The sequence below is a fragment of the Patagioenas fasciata genome, chromosome 2 (genome assembly GCF_037038585.1).
Source record: "Patagioenas fasciata isolate bPatFas1 chromosome 2, bPatFas1.hap1, whole genome shotgun sequence".
Classification (NCBI taxonomy): Eukaryota; Metazoa; Chordata; class Aves; order Columbiformes; family Columbidae; genus Patagioenas; species Patagioenas fasciata.
Window position 1 is genome coordinate 125228253 of NC_092521.1, and position 16201 is coordinate 125244453.

The following is a 16201-nucleotide window of genomic DNA, read 5'->3' on the forward strand; positions in this document are numbered from 1 at the left end:
ATTTCCCTTCTTTCCTACCTCCTCTGTGTCCCGCCAGCGTGAGTCTCTGCCGGTGGGGTGGGCACCAACGCCGCCCTCCATCCCCACCCCCCAGTCATGCGGTGGTGGAGCAGGCGTCGGCGGGGGAGGACTGGAGCCGGAGAAGTCTGCCTGGCCACTGTGTTTCAGTGCCTCTCTCTCTCCTAGAGCTGCTCTGGATTGCAAAAGTGGAGAGGGGAACTGAAACGAAATTTCCCCTTCCCCCCCGACAAGCACAGGTTTAAAGGAAAAGAGGGAAAAACCCAACACCTCAAGAAAGAGCGAAACTTAATTTAACCCCCTGCTGCCCCCCGCTCGCGTCCTTCCCGCCCGGCCAAGAGGGACTTGCACTGCCGCACCGGCGCCCCGACCCCGTCCTGCGGCCGTGGGAACCGGAGCCGAGACCCGGCGGACAGAGGTCCCGTCCGCGCTGAATGCGGTGGGGATCGGGCGATCGGCGCCCATGCACTTTCTGTTTAGGAAGAAAACAAGTAACCAAACCACGTTGTCAAACTGCTGACCCAAGGGGGAAATGAGAAGACTGTGTGAGGTATTGACCGATCTGGGAATCGATACAATTTGTCTAATGCAACAGGGGATCGGGGGTTAAGTACATGTGAGAGAAGAGAGGATCCATTTGCCGAGAGAGAACGGGACAGCTACACCTTGATACCAAAAATAGTCCTCCCCGCAGCAGCAAGCCCGGCAGCAGCGAGGTACGACGGCGAGGATCCAGCTCCCTGCAGACTGCCGGATCGATGACACCGTATTTGCAAAACTGGCCAATCGATCCCACTTGGCAAAACGACTGATCGATGCCAGCTTGCTCCTAAGCCGCTTGCAGAACTACCTTCAACCCACGCCGCTCCAAACGTCCCCTGCCTCCTCTGCTTTTCTCTCACGCTTTTTTTTTTCTGAGGGAGGTGATATACTTTTTTTTTTTTTTAATACCTCCCCATCGGGGAGTCAGGCCCATCGCAAATGGCTTCGTTTCCCGAGTCCGACTTCCAGATCTGCCCGCTGTGCAAGGAAATGTGCGGCTCGCCGGCTCCCCTCTCTTCCAACTCCTCCACCTCCTCGTCCTCCTCGCAGACCTCCAGCTCCTCCGGGGGCGGCGGCGGCGGCTCGTCCTGCGGGGGCCCGCCGCGGCGGCTCCACGTCCTGCCCTGCCTGCACGCCTTCTGCCGCCAGTGCCTGGAGGCGCAGCGGCACCCCGGCGCGGGGGACGCGCTCAAGCTGCGCTGCCCCATCTGCGACCAGAAGGTGGTGATCTCGGAGCCCTCGGGCATGGACGCGCTGCCCTCCTCCAACTTCCTCCTCAGCAACCTGCTGGACGTTGTCGTCGTGGCCGCCGCTGCAGACGAGCAGAAGAACGGCCGCGCCGCCGGGGCCGGCCCCACCGCCGGCTCCGGAGCGGGAGCGGGCGGCGGCGGCAACAACCGCCACCACGGCCGCCCGCCGCCGCCGCACCGCACCGCCGGCTCCTCGCCCGCCGCTTCGGCTGCGCCCTCCTCGACGTCCTCCTCCTCCTCATCGGGCGGCGGCGGCTCGGCGGCGCTTCTGCTGCGGCGGCCCCACAGCCGGCAGGGCGAGCCCCGCTGCAGCTCCTGCGACGAGGGAAACACCGCCAGCTCCCGCTGCCTCGACTGCCAGGAGCACCTGTGCGACAACTGTGTGCGGGCGCACCAGCGTGTCCGCCTCACCAAGGACCACTTCATCGAGCGCTTCTCCGCCGCTGCCGCCGGCGGCTCTGCCGCGCCGCTCGCTCTCAGCCCGCCCTACCCAGCCTCTCCCTACAACATCCTCTCCGTCTTCCCCGACCGGGCCAGCTACTGCCAGCACCACGACGACGAGGTGAGCAACTGCGCGGCGCGGGACGGGGGTGGCCGCGCTCCCACCCCTCGCCGGCGCCAGAGGGCCCCCGCCCGCCTCGCACCCTCGCGGCGGGCGGGCCGGCCCTTAGGGGCGGGCGGCGGCGGGGACCGGCCGCGGTGTTTCTTCTGGCCGCGGAGACGCTCGGGTCTTGCCGCCCCTCGGGGGCCTGGGGTGGGAGCTGGGGCCGCCGCGCCCCTCAGTGGGACGGTGCGGGGGGCAGGAGCGGCAAAGGGGTCGGGGGAGAGTGTGCGGCGAGGCGGCGGCGGCGTCCCCAGGCACCCTGTTCCCTCCGGGCTTCGCTCCTGGCCGCCGCCCGGAAGGTGGTGAGCTGAAGGGGCGAGGTGCGGGAGCCGCTGTCCCGGTCGTCGGAGCCTCGGGAAGCCTCTGACGCGGCGGGAGCATCGGGCTGTCGCGGGAGCAGCATGTCTGAGAGAGCTTGTCGGGCGCGTAGTGAGATCGTGGAGGTGCAAGCGGGAAAAGTCTGGAGTCCCTTAAGCCCCTTGTGTTTGTAATGTAAAGTTAAATTACTTCGTGGAGTGTGCTTTATACAGTGTTCGGCGTGTAGCCCACCGAAGAAAGAGAAAACAAATAGTGAAGGAAGTAACTGTAGTGAGGAAATTACTATTAAATATATATATTTTTAATTATTTTTTTTTTATTAACGGTAGCCAGAAAGTTAGCAAAGACGTTCACTCTTGCTTATACCAGCTATATCTAGTGCTCTTGGTTAACATTTTAGCTGCCTCTACGGTGCAAACGAGCTTTACTAGTGTAAAGACGGGAACTTGCTTTATGTGGTCTTCATTTAAAACGCTTTGATTGCACGTTTTGCTTCTAGTGATCCCAAGTATTGTCTCAGATCTAAAATAGGCTGCGGCTTCTTCAAAATGTGCTGAAAATGTCTTAAGTTTCACTGGGACATAGTTTCTTGCTGTGATAGTTTGAAACTTGATTTTCATCTGAAATTGGAAAATGGCGGTCTGCTGTGTCGTCCCTCCCTTCTATGGGGTCAACGCTGGGGATTTTGCTGGAATTTTCCAGTAACTTCAGTGTTGGGAGGTAGTTTTCCTCCCAGTATGAAATGGGACAGCACAACAAACTGCTTCAGTGGAAAAGCCCGCCTGAGGACAGGCCTCGTACAAGAGTTTTCTCTGGGATGCTTGCTTAACTGATACATGAAGGCGTTTAGTGAACTATGGTGATGCCCTTGTCTTCAGTTTTCAAGGATGCTTTTCGTATCCTCCAATGCTACTGTATGTCTGAAAAACAATTCTAGAAAGTTCTGAGGAGTTTTTCTGGTTTCTTAAAGTTGTGATTGTCAGAGGACAGAAAGTATGAATTTTGCGGAAAAAGAAAAATCTGAAATGACATTTGGAGACGTGGGGGGATGTGCTTGAAGGAAAATGAAGTTGCCTTTTTTCCCCTAAGAAAAACAAACAACCCCCAGCAACCTTAGGGCAGTTGGGCTGCTTACAGCTTCTTGTGGTATCTAAGTATCTCCCCACTAGTGGGCTTTCTAAAGAACATACACGATAGTGCCAGAAATGAAGCATGGTGTTCTTAACATGCTAAAAAAAAGGCTAAGTTTCTGCTTTCATTTTGGAGTATAACTTTAGACTTCTAGTACGGCCTAAACAGTTTCTAGTTCTTGTGTTCTTATTATCGCAGAACTTCATGTTGAAGTGTGTAAAATGAAACGATGGAGGGCTGTTTACCATAGCATAGAATATCCAGCTTCTGAAGCAGATGTATTCTCCACAACTTAAAAGAGTAGTTGAGACAGGAGCTCGAAGGTGTTTTAGACTTAAGGTGGTGTACAAAGTCTACAAAGGTGTTGTAGACTTAAAAGTTTAAATTGCAAAGGGAAGATATTCTAGCCGTACTTAAACTGCACAGCTTTTCTAGAGGTAACTTCTTTAAAAAGCTTGCTAATTTACTTTAAATGACAAATATCTTGTTTTCAACAATATACTTTGAAAAGGGTACATGTCTCCTAAAAATTGATTTGGGGTGTCCTGCTGTCCTGTAGACCTAGAAATTATTTTAAAACAAGTGAGCATTTTCTAGCCTTCAACTCCTGTTGAGAAAGGCTTTTATTCTGCAAATTAATGATCTACTACCTTGATTAGTGAGTTTTGGTGGTTCCTTAATGTGAATGTGCCTGATCAGTATTTGCAAGTATTTAGTATTCACTCAAGGGGAAACATTTTGGAGAGACTATAACTATTTGGAGCAGTTTGTACTGTAAACCTTTCCTGCTTTTGCTAAAAGTGTGGGCGAGGTTTACAATTTTTTGAGAAGGGGTGGCTGCAAAACTGTGAGGGTTATTGCTTGTTTAATTCTAAGAATGCTATTTACAGCCTCATAAAAGGAACGATAATAGAAAGGCAGCCTTCCAAGAGAGTACTTAAGTGATGCACTAAGTACTTTGTTTGGTTCTCTAATAGTGTAAAAACAAACCTAAAATGCAAGCCTGAGATGCCAGCTTGAAATTTTTAATATTAGTATTTATAAGCTCTGGTTATGCTAAGTATGTAAGTGGAAAAAGCTGGTGACAGAGCAGGATATTCCCTCAGACCAATGTCATGCAGGTAAGTTTGAGCTCAGGCACATCTCATCTGTAAGCTGCTAGAATAGTAGCCCTCCCAGATGCGGAGTTCTTTCCACAGGATGTATCATCTTCACCCTGTTTAAAGTTATACAGAGTTTTTACTCTAACCCTGTCCTTGAGACTATTCTGGGCCAAAGCAGCTGGCTCTCTTACTTTCTGCCTCCTCACCTAGAACATGATATTCCTGTCCTTCCTGCATCACTACTTCACTTGTTACCTTTGGTTCTGTTCCTCTCTGGTCTTTCCACCCCTCCTCCTGGGAAGCACTGTCACTTCCCCATAATTTTCCTTCCTCCTACCCCTATTTCAAGAGTCTTTAAAGTGAGGAGGGAAATAGCAATGTGGGTGGTTACTTACTGGGTGTTCCAAGTCTCAAAACAAGACTACAGATATGTATTTGTAAGACAAGATTGATGTTGTTGCTCATCCTTTCAGTGCAGAGAAGTGCAGATTTCAGCTCTTTACCAGGATGTCTGGAGCAGTCTCTTGAGTTGGTTCTGGTCTCAGTTGAGCTGTTGACTAGTGTAAAACAACAGTGCATGCAGTCACTGACAGCTTAACAGAGAATATTGAGTGTTAATGTAGTGGCAAACAAAAAGTGGAACTCCGAAGACTGCTTTCAGTGTGGCTAGTGCCTGCAAATGCTACAATGATGCATGAAAGGAAAAAGTAAACTATTCCTGCAAAAAAAACGAAAGCCAATCTTTCTTTGTCATGGAGCTGCTGTTGAAACCTGGTCTGGTTGCTTACTGCTTAGAACCTGTCTGAGGTAAAATTGCTGCTGGGTCAGCAAGAAAAATGCTTAATCTCAGTCAAATGCTTCAAAGCATTCTACAAATGTAGCAATATGTGTTGCAGCCCTGAAAGATTTTTTTAACTATGACCATGTTTGTCGTATGGATGGAATAATCAATGTTACAGTAGTAATTAAATGTTATTGTAATGATAAAAGCCACTGGAACAGGACTTTAAACTTGAAAAAGGGTTTTACCTTAGTCTTACCCATAAGTATATCATGTATGCTAACTGATAGAAGTCAAAGTGTGCTTGACTGTCTCATCTCTCAGACCAAAAGAGCACCTCTATTTTTCTTTTCATAAAATTTTCAGTAATAGGCTGCAAACCAAAACAGATGCTTAGAAAATGTTGGAACAGCTGTAGGATACTTGGCTTGCATGATAAACTACCTGAATTCAAATGACTTTGCTGTTGCAGAAAGTGGAAAGGACTTCAAATCTCAAGTTAAATAATGCGGGATTTCCGTTATGCCCAGTCTCAGCTGCTACATGCTTTAGTATCACTTGGTGATAATGGTGTCAGATGGTCAAAACACTTCAATAGCAAACTTCCAACACTTTCTAGGGAAAGTGTGGAGTTGCCAAATTCAGTCAACTTAATGGTCTGTGACCCCATAGTTCTCATTGCTTTACAGATTCCATTTTAGAAGCGGTTCACAGGCTGCAAGGCAAAACCCTGTAGCACCATGGCTCACCCCCACAGCCAGAAAATATTTTAAAGTTCTTTCTCCCACTTGCCCTTAGCCACACTGTTCTTTCCTTTTTACTTGCATCAGTTCTGGCTCTGGTTAGATTCTTTATTGACCAGATTAATTCACAAATTTGGAAGTTTCTTGCTACATAAGTGAGTTGAAATGGCTTATGGGGGTATTGGTGCATGTGGACAAGAGTGGCTAAAATTAGATTGCTATATTGAATTATAGAGTTGCATATGTTCCTTGATTTGTCTTTATAAACTACAAAAAAGTACACTTCTCCTTACCGTTTTACAGACTGTAAAAGATGCAGTTTTTGAAAGCCTGTGTATATATAGGGGAAGACATTAAAACATAGCTGTTAGCTGAACTAAGAGCTACTCATCTAGTGCTTTGGCTGAATTTGCTGATTAAATTTATACCGAAGCCGCTCTAATGTAGAGTGAAGCTCTGATTTCATAGTGGGGAGTGAACTGTCTGAATATCTCACGGCTGCTCAAAGAAGGGGAGCTTGCATTTTCCTTCTGTTCTCACCAACCTTTGTGTGCAATCAGGAGATGCTTCTGTGACCCAATTTAACTCAGTATGGTAGAAAGCTTTTTCCTCCCTCTTCTAGCATTGGTATAAATTAATTTGAATTGTAGAGGAATCTGTTCCAAACTTACCTGGTGTGAGGAAAAGGAGGAATAGTGTGGTTAGGAAGGAAGGCTAGGGATATGGTTCCTTTTGTGTAATGACTTGTCACCACTGCCAGACACTGAGCCCTGGTGCTCTTAATGCTATTGACTCACATGCCTCACCAAAACAGTTGGACTGTTGGCTAACACAAAGGGAATACACCAGTGTCTTTTCTTTGTATCTTGCTCAAGGGTTATTTATATGAAACCATAGCATGTGATACAAATGTGATGCAGACTCTTGCTGTTCCTTTTTCTAATGGTGAGGGTTTTGTACCTCCTAACAAAACAATAAAAACTTTCAGAATTCCATTCTGGAAGCATGGTTCTTAGTGTGTCATACTTCATTGTGTTGCAGCTGTTGTGGGTGCTATAGGTTCAGCTTTACAGGAGAATGTGCACACAAGCTAGAGAAATACATACTTCCAATATAAGTAAGAAACTGTGCATATACTTCACAATGATGTGCACCCTTCATTTATCATACTCACTGTGTCTTTTATCTTCTGATATCAGATGTGCATGCAGGTGCTCAATCTGAAGACAATACTTTGGATGAAGTTACTTCCTTTTTAACGTTTTCCTGATGAAGAAAGCAGGGCAATGAGTTATCTTGTTCATGGTTTATGTAATGTGGACTTAGCATCTTTGGAATGCTGAAGGGTTTTCATAATCTCTAATTTCACACTTTTTAAAAAAATTAGAAATAATGTTCAGGTATCTCATGCTAAACAGGGTCACCTTAGCTTACACTGCTTCACTTTACTTTCAGCTGCCTCTTCCCCAGCATGCCATTATTTAGCTCCTGACTCTCCTCTGTAAAACTATTTTATCTGCTTCTCTTTTGTAAGAGAATGAAAACTTTGGGTTTGAAACAGCTTTTAATACCATACCAGGCAGACTCAGAACCTCCTCTCATTTACCCTGCTTTGGTATGACTGATGTTCAAATACTCTCAATGTTTTAGAGTAAATACAGCAAAGTTTGGGGGTTGGGGGGATGGTGTGTGTGTGTTTGGTTGTTGCTTGTTTAGGGGTTTTGTTTGTGTGCTTGGTTTTTGTGTGGTTTTTTTTGGTTGGTTGGTTTGGTTTTTTGTTGTGTTTTTCTCCCCCTCCAATGATAATCTGATACTGCTACACTACTGGTCTAATTAAACTGGACTTCAGATAGTTTCCAGTGAGTAGAAATTGGAAGAACCAGAAATGTCTTGTCTGTTCAGGCAACTTTCATGGACGGTTTATACTTTGAGAACATCTTTTGAAAAAACAACAGTATCAATACAATAGAAACTTGCAGGCTGCAGCAGCATAGACTTCTGAGGTTATAACTTTCTGTGAAAATAGGACTGGACATGTGCATATAATAGGCATGAAACTAGGCTACTGTACACTGAGAACTTAATTGAACTTCAGTTTTGCTAAAACCAGTGTCTTGAAGTGTACCTCATTACTTGGAGAGAGAGTCTGACTGCATTTTGCTTTGATTTATTGAAGAAATCTTGCATCATGTGTAGGAGTCTCTCCTCAGCTAAATCTTCAGAACATGTAAACATGCTTGCTAGACCATGCTTCCTTAGAGGAAAACTACCTAGTTCCTCTGTTTTAGAGTTAAGAATGTAGCATTCCTCTTTCAATGCTGTCTTGACCCTGTCTTTTCCTAGTTCTCCTCCCATGCTCCCTTCCTTCCTGTGAAGTTGTTGGTGTCTTTCCATCAGATGAGGAATCATGTGTTGAGAGCACAGATCTTAAGCTGTGTGAGCAATGCACTGAATGCAGGACTAGTGTTACCACAGATAAACTTTCACGAAAGGGGTTTATTGTCTTTAGCTGTAATCCACTTTCAATTACTTTCAGTTACTAATGTAATCTTAGATCATAATTATGTAGTAATTTTTAGTAATGCATTTACACTATCATTCTAAGTCTTAATTGAAGTGCAGCAATACTGGATGGGAATGGGGCTACTCTTAGCAATGTGAGTATTGGTTAACGTAATGAATGGATGTCTCTATCTAAAATATGTTATGCATATGTCCTTGTTTTAGCTGCTCTCATCATGAGATCAGCTGCAGCTCTGTCCATGGGTTTCTGCTTTCCTTGGCTGTGCTTGTTGAAGGGCTATGTGGGTGGGATCGGTTTGGTACTCTTATCTAACAAATTATGCTCATGCATCAAATAAATCTTGACAGTCACAGGAATAGAACAAAAACATGTTAAAGAATCAGCAATAGTGTCTGCTAACTGTTTTCTAACTTGAGTTCAAGAGTTTCTTTACTATGCAATATCACTTGGGACAACTTTTCCTTCTCCTGTCTTAAAGAAGAGAAACTGTATGTGGCTAATCCAGGAGTAGTACTTTAGGAAATAAGTTCTTTTAACTCCAAGCTCCTTCTTACTTCCCCTTATTTAGGAACTAAAAATGCTGACCAGCTTTGAATACTCTAGCTGTTTAGTATGAAAAGGAGTAAAACTTGCTACCCACAGATGAGGCTCACAACTATAATGTTCTATGTCACTCTTCTGTTCTGCCTCCTGGATACGTGTAAGAAATAAGAGTTCCATTCCTATTATTTCACTTGGGTGTATAACATGCATTTCTAAAACCTCAGATGGTGAGCTTGTTGGATAGGATGATGTCTGGTCAGCAGTTTGCCTACATATGTAGGTGAAATATTTTTGAAGTGACTAAGACTGGAATTGGAAACTTTAAATGAGAATCTTGTTGGTTTACAATTCTGCATACTTTGTGCTATGCCTCTGCACTGGTGCTGACTTGGAGAAAACTACTTACCTTCCAGCAGTAGGTCAGCAGCCTGAGGCAATCTTTGAACTTGTTTCGCTAGCCATGGGTGAAAGTCAGTTTTCAGAGTTGAATATTTAAAATTCTGAGGTTGGTGAGATATGTCTTCAATGCTATAGTGAAAGTGGTCTGTAATGAACAAACGAACATGTGAGATATCTTGAAGTAATTTCTGAAATGAACAGATTAATCCAGAGGCTGCTGTGCCCCTGTTGTTGCCTCAGTAGTTATACCATGGTAACCAACAGGAATAAGACATGATCTTCACTAAGATAACACTAGTAATCTGCAAGGCTTCTCTCAGTACCAGTACTTTAAAGGACTGTCAAAATAGCAACTGCCTGCCCTTGGATCTCAGTGCTTTGGGGGAAAGAGGGTCCTTTAGCTCAAGGTAATAGCTAAACTTGTGTTGCATCACTTTCTCTTTAATGTTGGTCTCCATGCATAAGCAAAATATTTAAAGGTATTTTGAGTTTGCTAAAACTTATCTTTTCTAGCTGTTTGCTTGTATTTCATGCCTATCCCATACATTTTGTGGATAGCCAATCTTATTATAAACTACCATCTACTGTAAATATTTCCTTTCTATAGTTAAGGTATTGTAAGTGTACAGAACTACCAAATGCTGTGTTTGTCTGCATTAAAATGCTGGCATGGACCTGAAATTCAGAAATCAAACTTCAAGGGGAGCTTGTTGCTGTGTCTTCCCCTTGACCTGTGTTGTCTTGGGTTTTGTGGGTTCTATTTGCATATTTAGGTGCTTGCTGCCCACAGTGGCCGGCATATGCCAGAAGACTTAATTTTATACAGCCTTTTGTTCAGCTGCTCTTGCTTAACAAAAGGCATATTGTTATTTAGGGGAAAATGTCAGCTATCACACTTCAAATCCTCCCATCTTCCCTTCCCCTTTCACTTCAGTGGTTCTTACTACTCGTGCCATTGACAATGTCAGACAGTTAAGTGTACAATATAAAAATGTGTAGGCTTAAATATTTGCAAGCGAAACTTGAACTTTCTGCATTATGGATGCTTTTAAGCTTTATAATCCAACCTAGGGCTGCATGGAGGGACTAGGGAATGAATGCTGCTTTCCTACGCAAAGGTTGGTGGTGTGGTCTGTGAATTGCCAGTTAACTAGTCCTTAGGTACTGCTCCCTGTTGCCTGACAAGGTTACTATTCCTCATCTTCTCTAGCCTGGAGTAATGCCATGCCAGGTGATGTAAGAGGTAAAGATCAGGAAGCTTCTAGGGGCTTGCTGTGTCTTTCTGTGGTTTGGAAGTCAACTATGTAGTTCTAAAATGTTTAAGTAAATGCTTGTGTATGTGAAGCAGACAGAGCCTGTTGCGTCGAAGAAAAATTTGTTAGAGAATGGAAAAAATCATCGTGCCTGCAAGCTGCCTTTTTCCTTTAAAAGCAATGCTGCTAAAGAGTTAAATTTCGCCCCCCTGCAGTGCACCCCGCCCCCACTGCTATATTTGGTGTGCCCAAAGGCACTGGAGATTTAATACATTGAAGTTGGAGCGTGAAGGAAGGGGGTCTGCAGGCTGCTAGACAAAGTCACTCGAATTTCAAGAATACTTGATCCATACAGGGATGTTACTTGAGAAAGGCATGACTTCTCTGTAAGAAACTGGTTGCCAAGTGAGCTGAGTGTCCTAAACACAGTTTTTTGGGGCTATATGAGTAAATTGGAAACCAGATTTTTCTTTAATTGATGACTGATAAGTAAGCCAGCCAAAGCTGTTGTGATAAACATTTCCTTTCAGAGAACAATGGTTACTTGTAGGGGAAGATGAAAATTGTGATTCTTCCAGTGAAGTGCTTGCAAGTTATAGAAACTATTGTGTGGATAACTAAATTCTCTGTTGTATCATTGAATTGACTGAAAAAATGACAAGTATATTTCCCCCCCTCTAGTTACTGTAGAAGCAGCTGTAATGTTGCAGTGGTGTCCCAGCAAAATGTGTTTTGTGTCAGCTTCTGTTAAAGGCTTTTAAATGGATGGGCAAATATTTTGGGAAGAGAGGAGGGACAGTTAATGCAAAAATTAAATTCAGAACTGGACATATCAGGTAGTGGTCTGGAGTGGATTTTACCCTGGAAGAAATAACCAAACTAAGAACAACAAAAAAAAACCCATGAGGGAATTAGAGAGGATCAAGTACGAAAGAATTACTGGAACGCTGAGGTCCCAGCACTGCTCCTTTAATTAATGAAATGTTAATGAGGGGAAGATAAAATACTCTTCCTGTTTCTTCCCCTCTTGTACTTGTTACAATTGTGTTAAGTAATAATCTCCTCTCTTACCCCCCATCATGGAAGTACCTGACAAAAGTCAGGAATTAATTAGAATTATAAATGGTGGCTGTTGGCAGTTCCCCGAAAGGTAACAGCATGCCCTTGGAGTGAAGATGTTGTCTTTCTCTAATCTAGATACTATGTATTTTAATGGACAGTACTGTTTCTTGGTAGCTCTTGTTCTCTTCCAGCAGTACTTATTTTCTCAAAGACTCGGAGCCTCTTACCAGAGTGGAGAACAATGAATGTGTGACCCTTGAGCTTTCTGTTGCTGAAGCACAGCTGCATTACTAGAGTTACCTTGTAGTTCCATTACTTGAGTTACCTTGTCTGGTGTTTGGGTGGGATGGTTATAGTGTGGTTGGGTGGGATAGTTAATGTGGAGGTTAGTGAGCAGTCTAAGCAGGCTGGTGGGAGTGGAAGCAAGCCTTGGAGGATCTTGAGCTGATGTCCTCTGTATACCTGGCATGCTACTGGAGGGCTGTCTTCTCTAAATCTTGGGCTACGCTTGAGAGGTGCTCTTCCCAGTGACAGACTGCATACAAATTTGATATACTTGATGGGATAAGTTTTAGACTATTGCAACTTGTCAAAACAAACATGATTTTTATCTTCATGTTATCGCCTTTCTGGCAGAGGTGGTGTTATCCCATCTTTGGATCTTGTCAAAAAGTAGTTCAGTAAGTACCTTTGAGTCTGAACTGTTGCTCTGTAAACAGTAGAAGCTGTGTCAAGCCAGTGTAACAACTTTGCCTCTATAGCAAAAACAAGTGGAAAACCTCTCAGGCAATGTTCATGTGAACCTGGAGGGGTGGGAGGGTTTCCATGCAGAGTGGGTAATATTTTCAGGGAGCCAGCTGTAACCTTCGATTGCATGGGATGCTGCTAGTTAATTAAAATTTCTTCATGATCCAGGAATATAGGGCTTCCAGATAACTTAGATTCTGTTGAAAGTTCTGAAACACTACTGTTAATTTTAACATGATGTATACATACATTTCCCTTTGCATGAGCCTTTGGTATTGACTGGATATAGGTAAGGTCAGGATGTCTCTGCACAGGCTGGAGTAGTTGGGGTCTCTGCCTTGCCACTTAAGCTTGTAGTGGCACACTATATACTCAGGCTTGGATTAGATCCAGAGGCTCTTCTTTCACCTGGATGCTTCACGGTCAGTTCTCTTCATTTATTTTCTTGTGCTTCTGAGTCACTAAAGTGAGTTCAAGTAGTATGTGCTTACTGATAGTATTTACTAGTGTTCCTATCTTGGTCTCTAGGCAACAATGCCAAAAAAAACCTTCTACATTGAGAATAGAAATGGGAGAGCTTTAAAAGTGCAGATGTTAACATTAAGCTACTAGAACAAAAAAAAATCACCCTGAACCATTCTTACAGTAAATAGCTTCATTTTCATATCTCAGTCCTTAGATGCTGCACAGCAATTGCATTCTATTTATCTACAGGAAGGACATAATTTTATACTTGTTGTAGAAGTAATTTAGGGTATTAAACTGCTCATTAGCTTTATTTTTCATTGGTTTCTAATTGGCTCATCTAGCCATGAAAACTGTGTGGAGGACTTGCTCAGCTGCCTCATTTGGCAGCTGGTTTCTTGCAGAGAAGTCCTACCTTTAACTAACAACCTTGCAAATATGATACAAAGTTAGGATTTTCACCCTGTATATGATGTCACTTCTGAAAGCTACTTAATGCCAGCCTATGCCATTCAGCAATGAACAGGGCTGCTGAGGAGCTCAAGCTGATGAAACCCCTCAATGGTGTAGACTTCAAGCAGGGTCCAGGCAGAGTGTTGATATAATGTTTGATACACAGGCAAAGCAAGGTAGCTTACAAAAAAAAAAGAGGTGCCTCACTAGCCTTTGCATGGGGATCCCATGTCATCTAAATCTGCATTTCTTCTCTACTTCAGCCTCCTTCAGACAGTCTGTTTTATGTCCAATCCCTTCCCATATTGATCAGTAACAAGTGGCAGGGTTCACTGCCTCCAACAGAGGAGGAAGGAAGCTAGTGCCAGGCTGCCTGAAATCAGGGTACGATGGAGGTAGCAATACCCTGCAGTGAAGATGCTGTAGGGACGAAGAAGTACTTGAAGTTCCCTTTTGCCTGTCCAAACTGTTTCATCTTCTCTCCTTCCCCGGCTCTGCCTTAAATCTAACAACCCAAACCCTGAAAGAGAATTAAATAACATGAAAGCTCTCAATGAATTTTTGCTGAAAGCTTTAGTTTCATTTTAATTATAAAGCAGTGTTGTGACTAAACATTTCACTTTTAAATTATTTTTTTTTTTGCTAGTGCAAGTCACTGTCTAAACATGGAGCATGTATTCACTACTCTGAACTATTTAGTAATAAGCTTTTTCTATTGCTGTTCATTTGTCTTCATTCTATATTTGTCAGTATACCTATAAACATAATTTTTTATATAGTATTTGAAGGTTCGGGTAGCAAAGTAAGACTGTCTTTTTCTAAATGAAAGATGTATTGACAGTTAATCTAGGAATAATATATTGAACCAGTATCTGGTCAGAACCGTTGTTTTGTCTTCACCAATGTTCAATACAGGTATTTCAGAAAAAAATATGGAAGGCTGTATAGTATGTAGTTTCGGAGTAACTGGTCCACAAAGTGTCCTTTGATATATTTTTTTAATTTGTATCTAAAATTATAATGGGGAAGCTGTAAAAATGTCCTGTTTTATACTCTTTAACCTTAGTTTTGTAATGTGACCGTAGGAAAAACATAGTCTCAACAGAAAATACCATAATGCATTAAATTTAATATCTTCCTGACTGGACAATAAGACAGTATTTTCATCATTGTTTTTAGTGTTTGAAGTTTAAATTCATCTTAATAACATCCAAGGAGGAAACACAAGAGGAAACACTTCTCAAAAGCTACAGGATAGATTGGGAAGAGGAAGTGTTCCATGTTAAAACAAAGGCCTAAATAATAATAAAAAATAATAGTGATACCTCCCAGCTGAGATTACTGTGTGCTGTCCAAATATGCTATCAGCAGGTGAGACTCATTGAAATAGTGTGCTAGCTTGGAAATCTTGTATATTCTTCTAGGAATTCCTTGGCATATGAGAGAACTGTACCTTGCAGAATTCAAGTGCATTTGTGTATGGCTTACATTGGAATTGAAACGACAAACTACTCAGGATAATTATATATTCTCATAACTCTGGGGAACTGACAGAATTTAGTGTATTCCCTGCTTTGAGAACAGTTATCTCATTCTTTGCTGTGGCTTATAATTTTACCACAAAGTTTGCTGGTATTAATTTTCCTAAGGTGTGTGTAAAGAAATAGTTGCCACCTGTATTAGTGGGCTCTCATTTTTGAAAACAGATTGGCAATTTTCCATTTGGTTCCTTTGGCAGACAGCTGTAGTCCCTTGCCCAAAGGAGGGAAATAATCCAAGGTGACTTTTACAGCTGCAAATCTAGTAACTTGGTTTGGATGCACATATACTGACGAAGTAGCACATGGTTTTGAGCAGTATGATATGGAAAAGGTATAATAATTTATACTTGCGATCTGAGAAAGGAAACTCCGTGTCAGAGACCTTAGTCTGACCCAGGCAAAATGCTGCCAGCCGTTCGCTAGGAGCAAATGGCTGTTGTTGAAAGATATTCTCCTAAATTGGTGAGAGTCAGAATATCATGGTGTGTGGGTTGTTTTTCCTCATTTCATTTATCTGTTTTTCTGCAAGCAGGGGAGACATTCCTGCCAAATATGGATGTCATGGCCCTTCTTCTGCTACAACTAGGTAGAAGTGCTTTCAGAAAAGATCCTTATAAATCAAAGTTTAAACAAACAATTAAAAAAAAAAAAATAAAATAAAATCAGCCAAGCAAATTCTCAAAACACCCAGCTCTCGTGGTCAAAGAAGCCACTTCTTGGAGTAAGCTGACTTGTTTCATGTTTGATCCCATATGGAGTTACAGAGGGAAATCATTCCTTGAGTGCTTTTGTTAAATAAAGCTGTTGCCATGAATTAAGCAACACTGCCCTGGAATGTTTCTGATCATGGTCTTGCAGAGCTTGTGACCTTTGCACTGAACATGTGAACTGAAACTTCATCTTCCAGTGTTCAATAACCGTGTTAAAAACTCAGAGGTGAGGCAGTCTTGGGATTTCCTTAGGCTAGCTTAAATGCCAAGTGAAATTTAAGTACTGATTTATACAGTTACTCTTCCTTTTGTGTAAATTTGTAAATTGAAAAAGCTGAAATCTTAAGTATTTTAAATTTGGGAATTCTTAGTCAAGTTGAAAAAACCTGCATAGACGAATATCTTATGCTTTCATTTATTGGCGCTTACTAAACCACTAAGATATTGTACCTTGTTCAGAAGCATCCCATTACTATTAATCTGGATGGCTGTAGTAGTAAATGACTACTGTGAC

At 43.1% G+C, this 16201-nt stretch overlaps 1 protein-coding gene across 2 annotated transcripts in view; it reads left to right on the plus strand.

Annotated features, from left to right (window-relative positions):
• Positions 1 to 16201, plus strand: part of TRIM71 (tripartite motif containing 71) — a 66093-nt gene that overhangs the window by 762 nt on the left and 49130 nt on the right. Inside the window, exon 2 of one of the 2 annotated variants that reach the window (XM_071804918.1) lies at positions 187 to 1872. In XM_071804918.1, the coding sequence (XP_071661019.1) occupies positions 1000 to 1872 (873 nt within the window). In that variant the 5' untranslated portion in view covers positions 187 to 999. The remainder of the gene's footprint in view (positions 1 to 186; positions 1873 to 16201) is intronic. The other variant, XM_065832676.2, reaches the window with a different exon arrangement.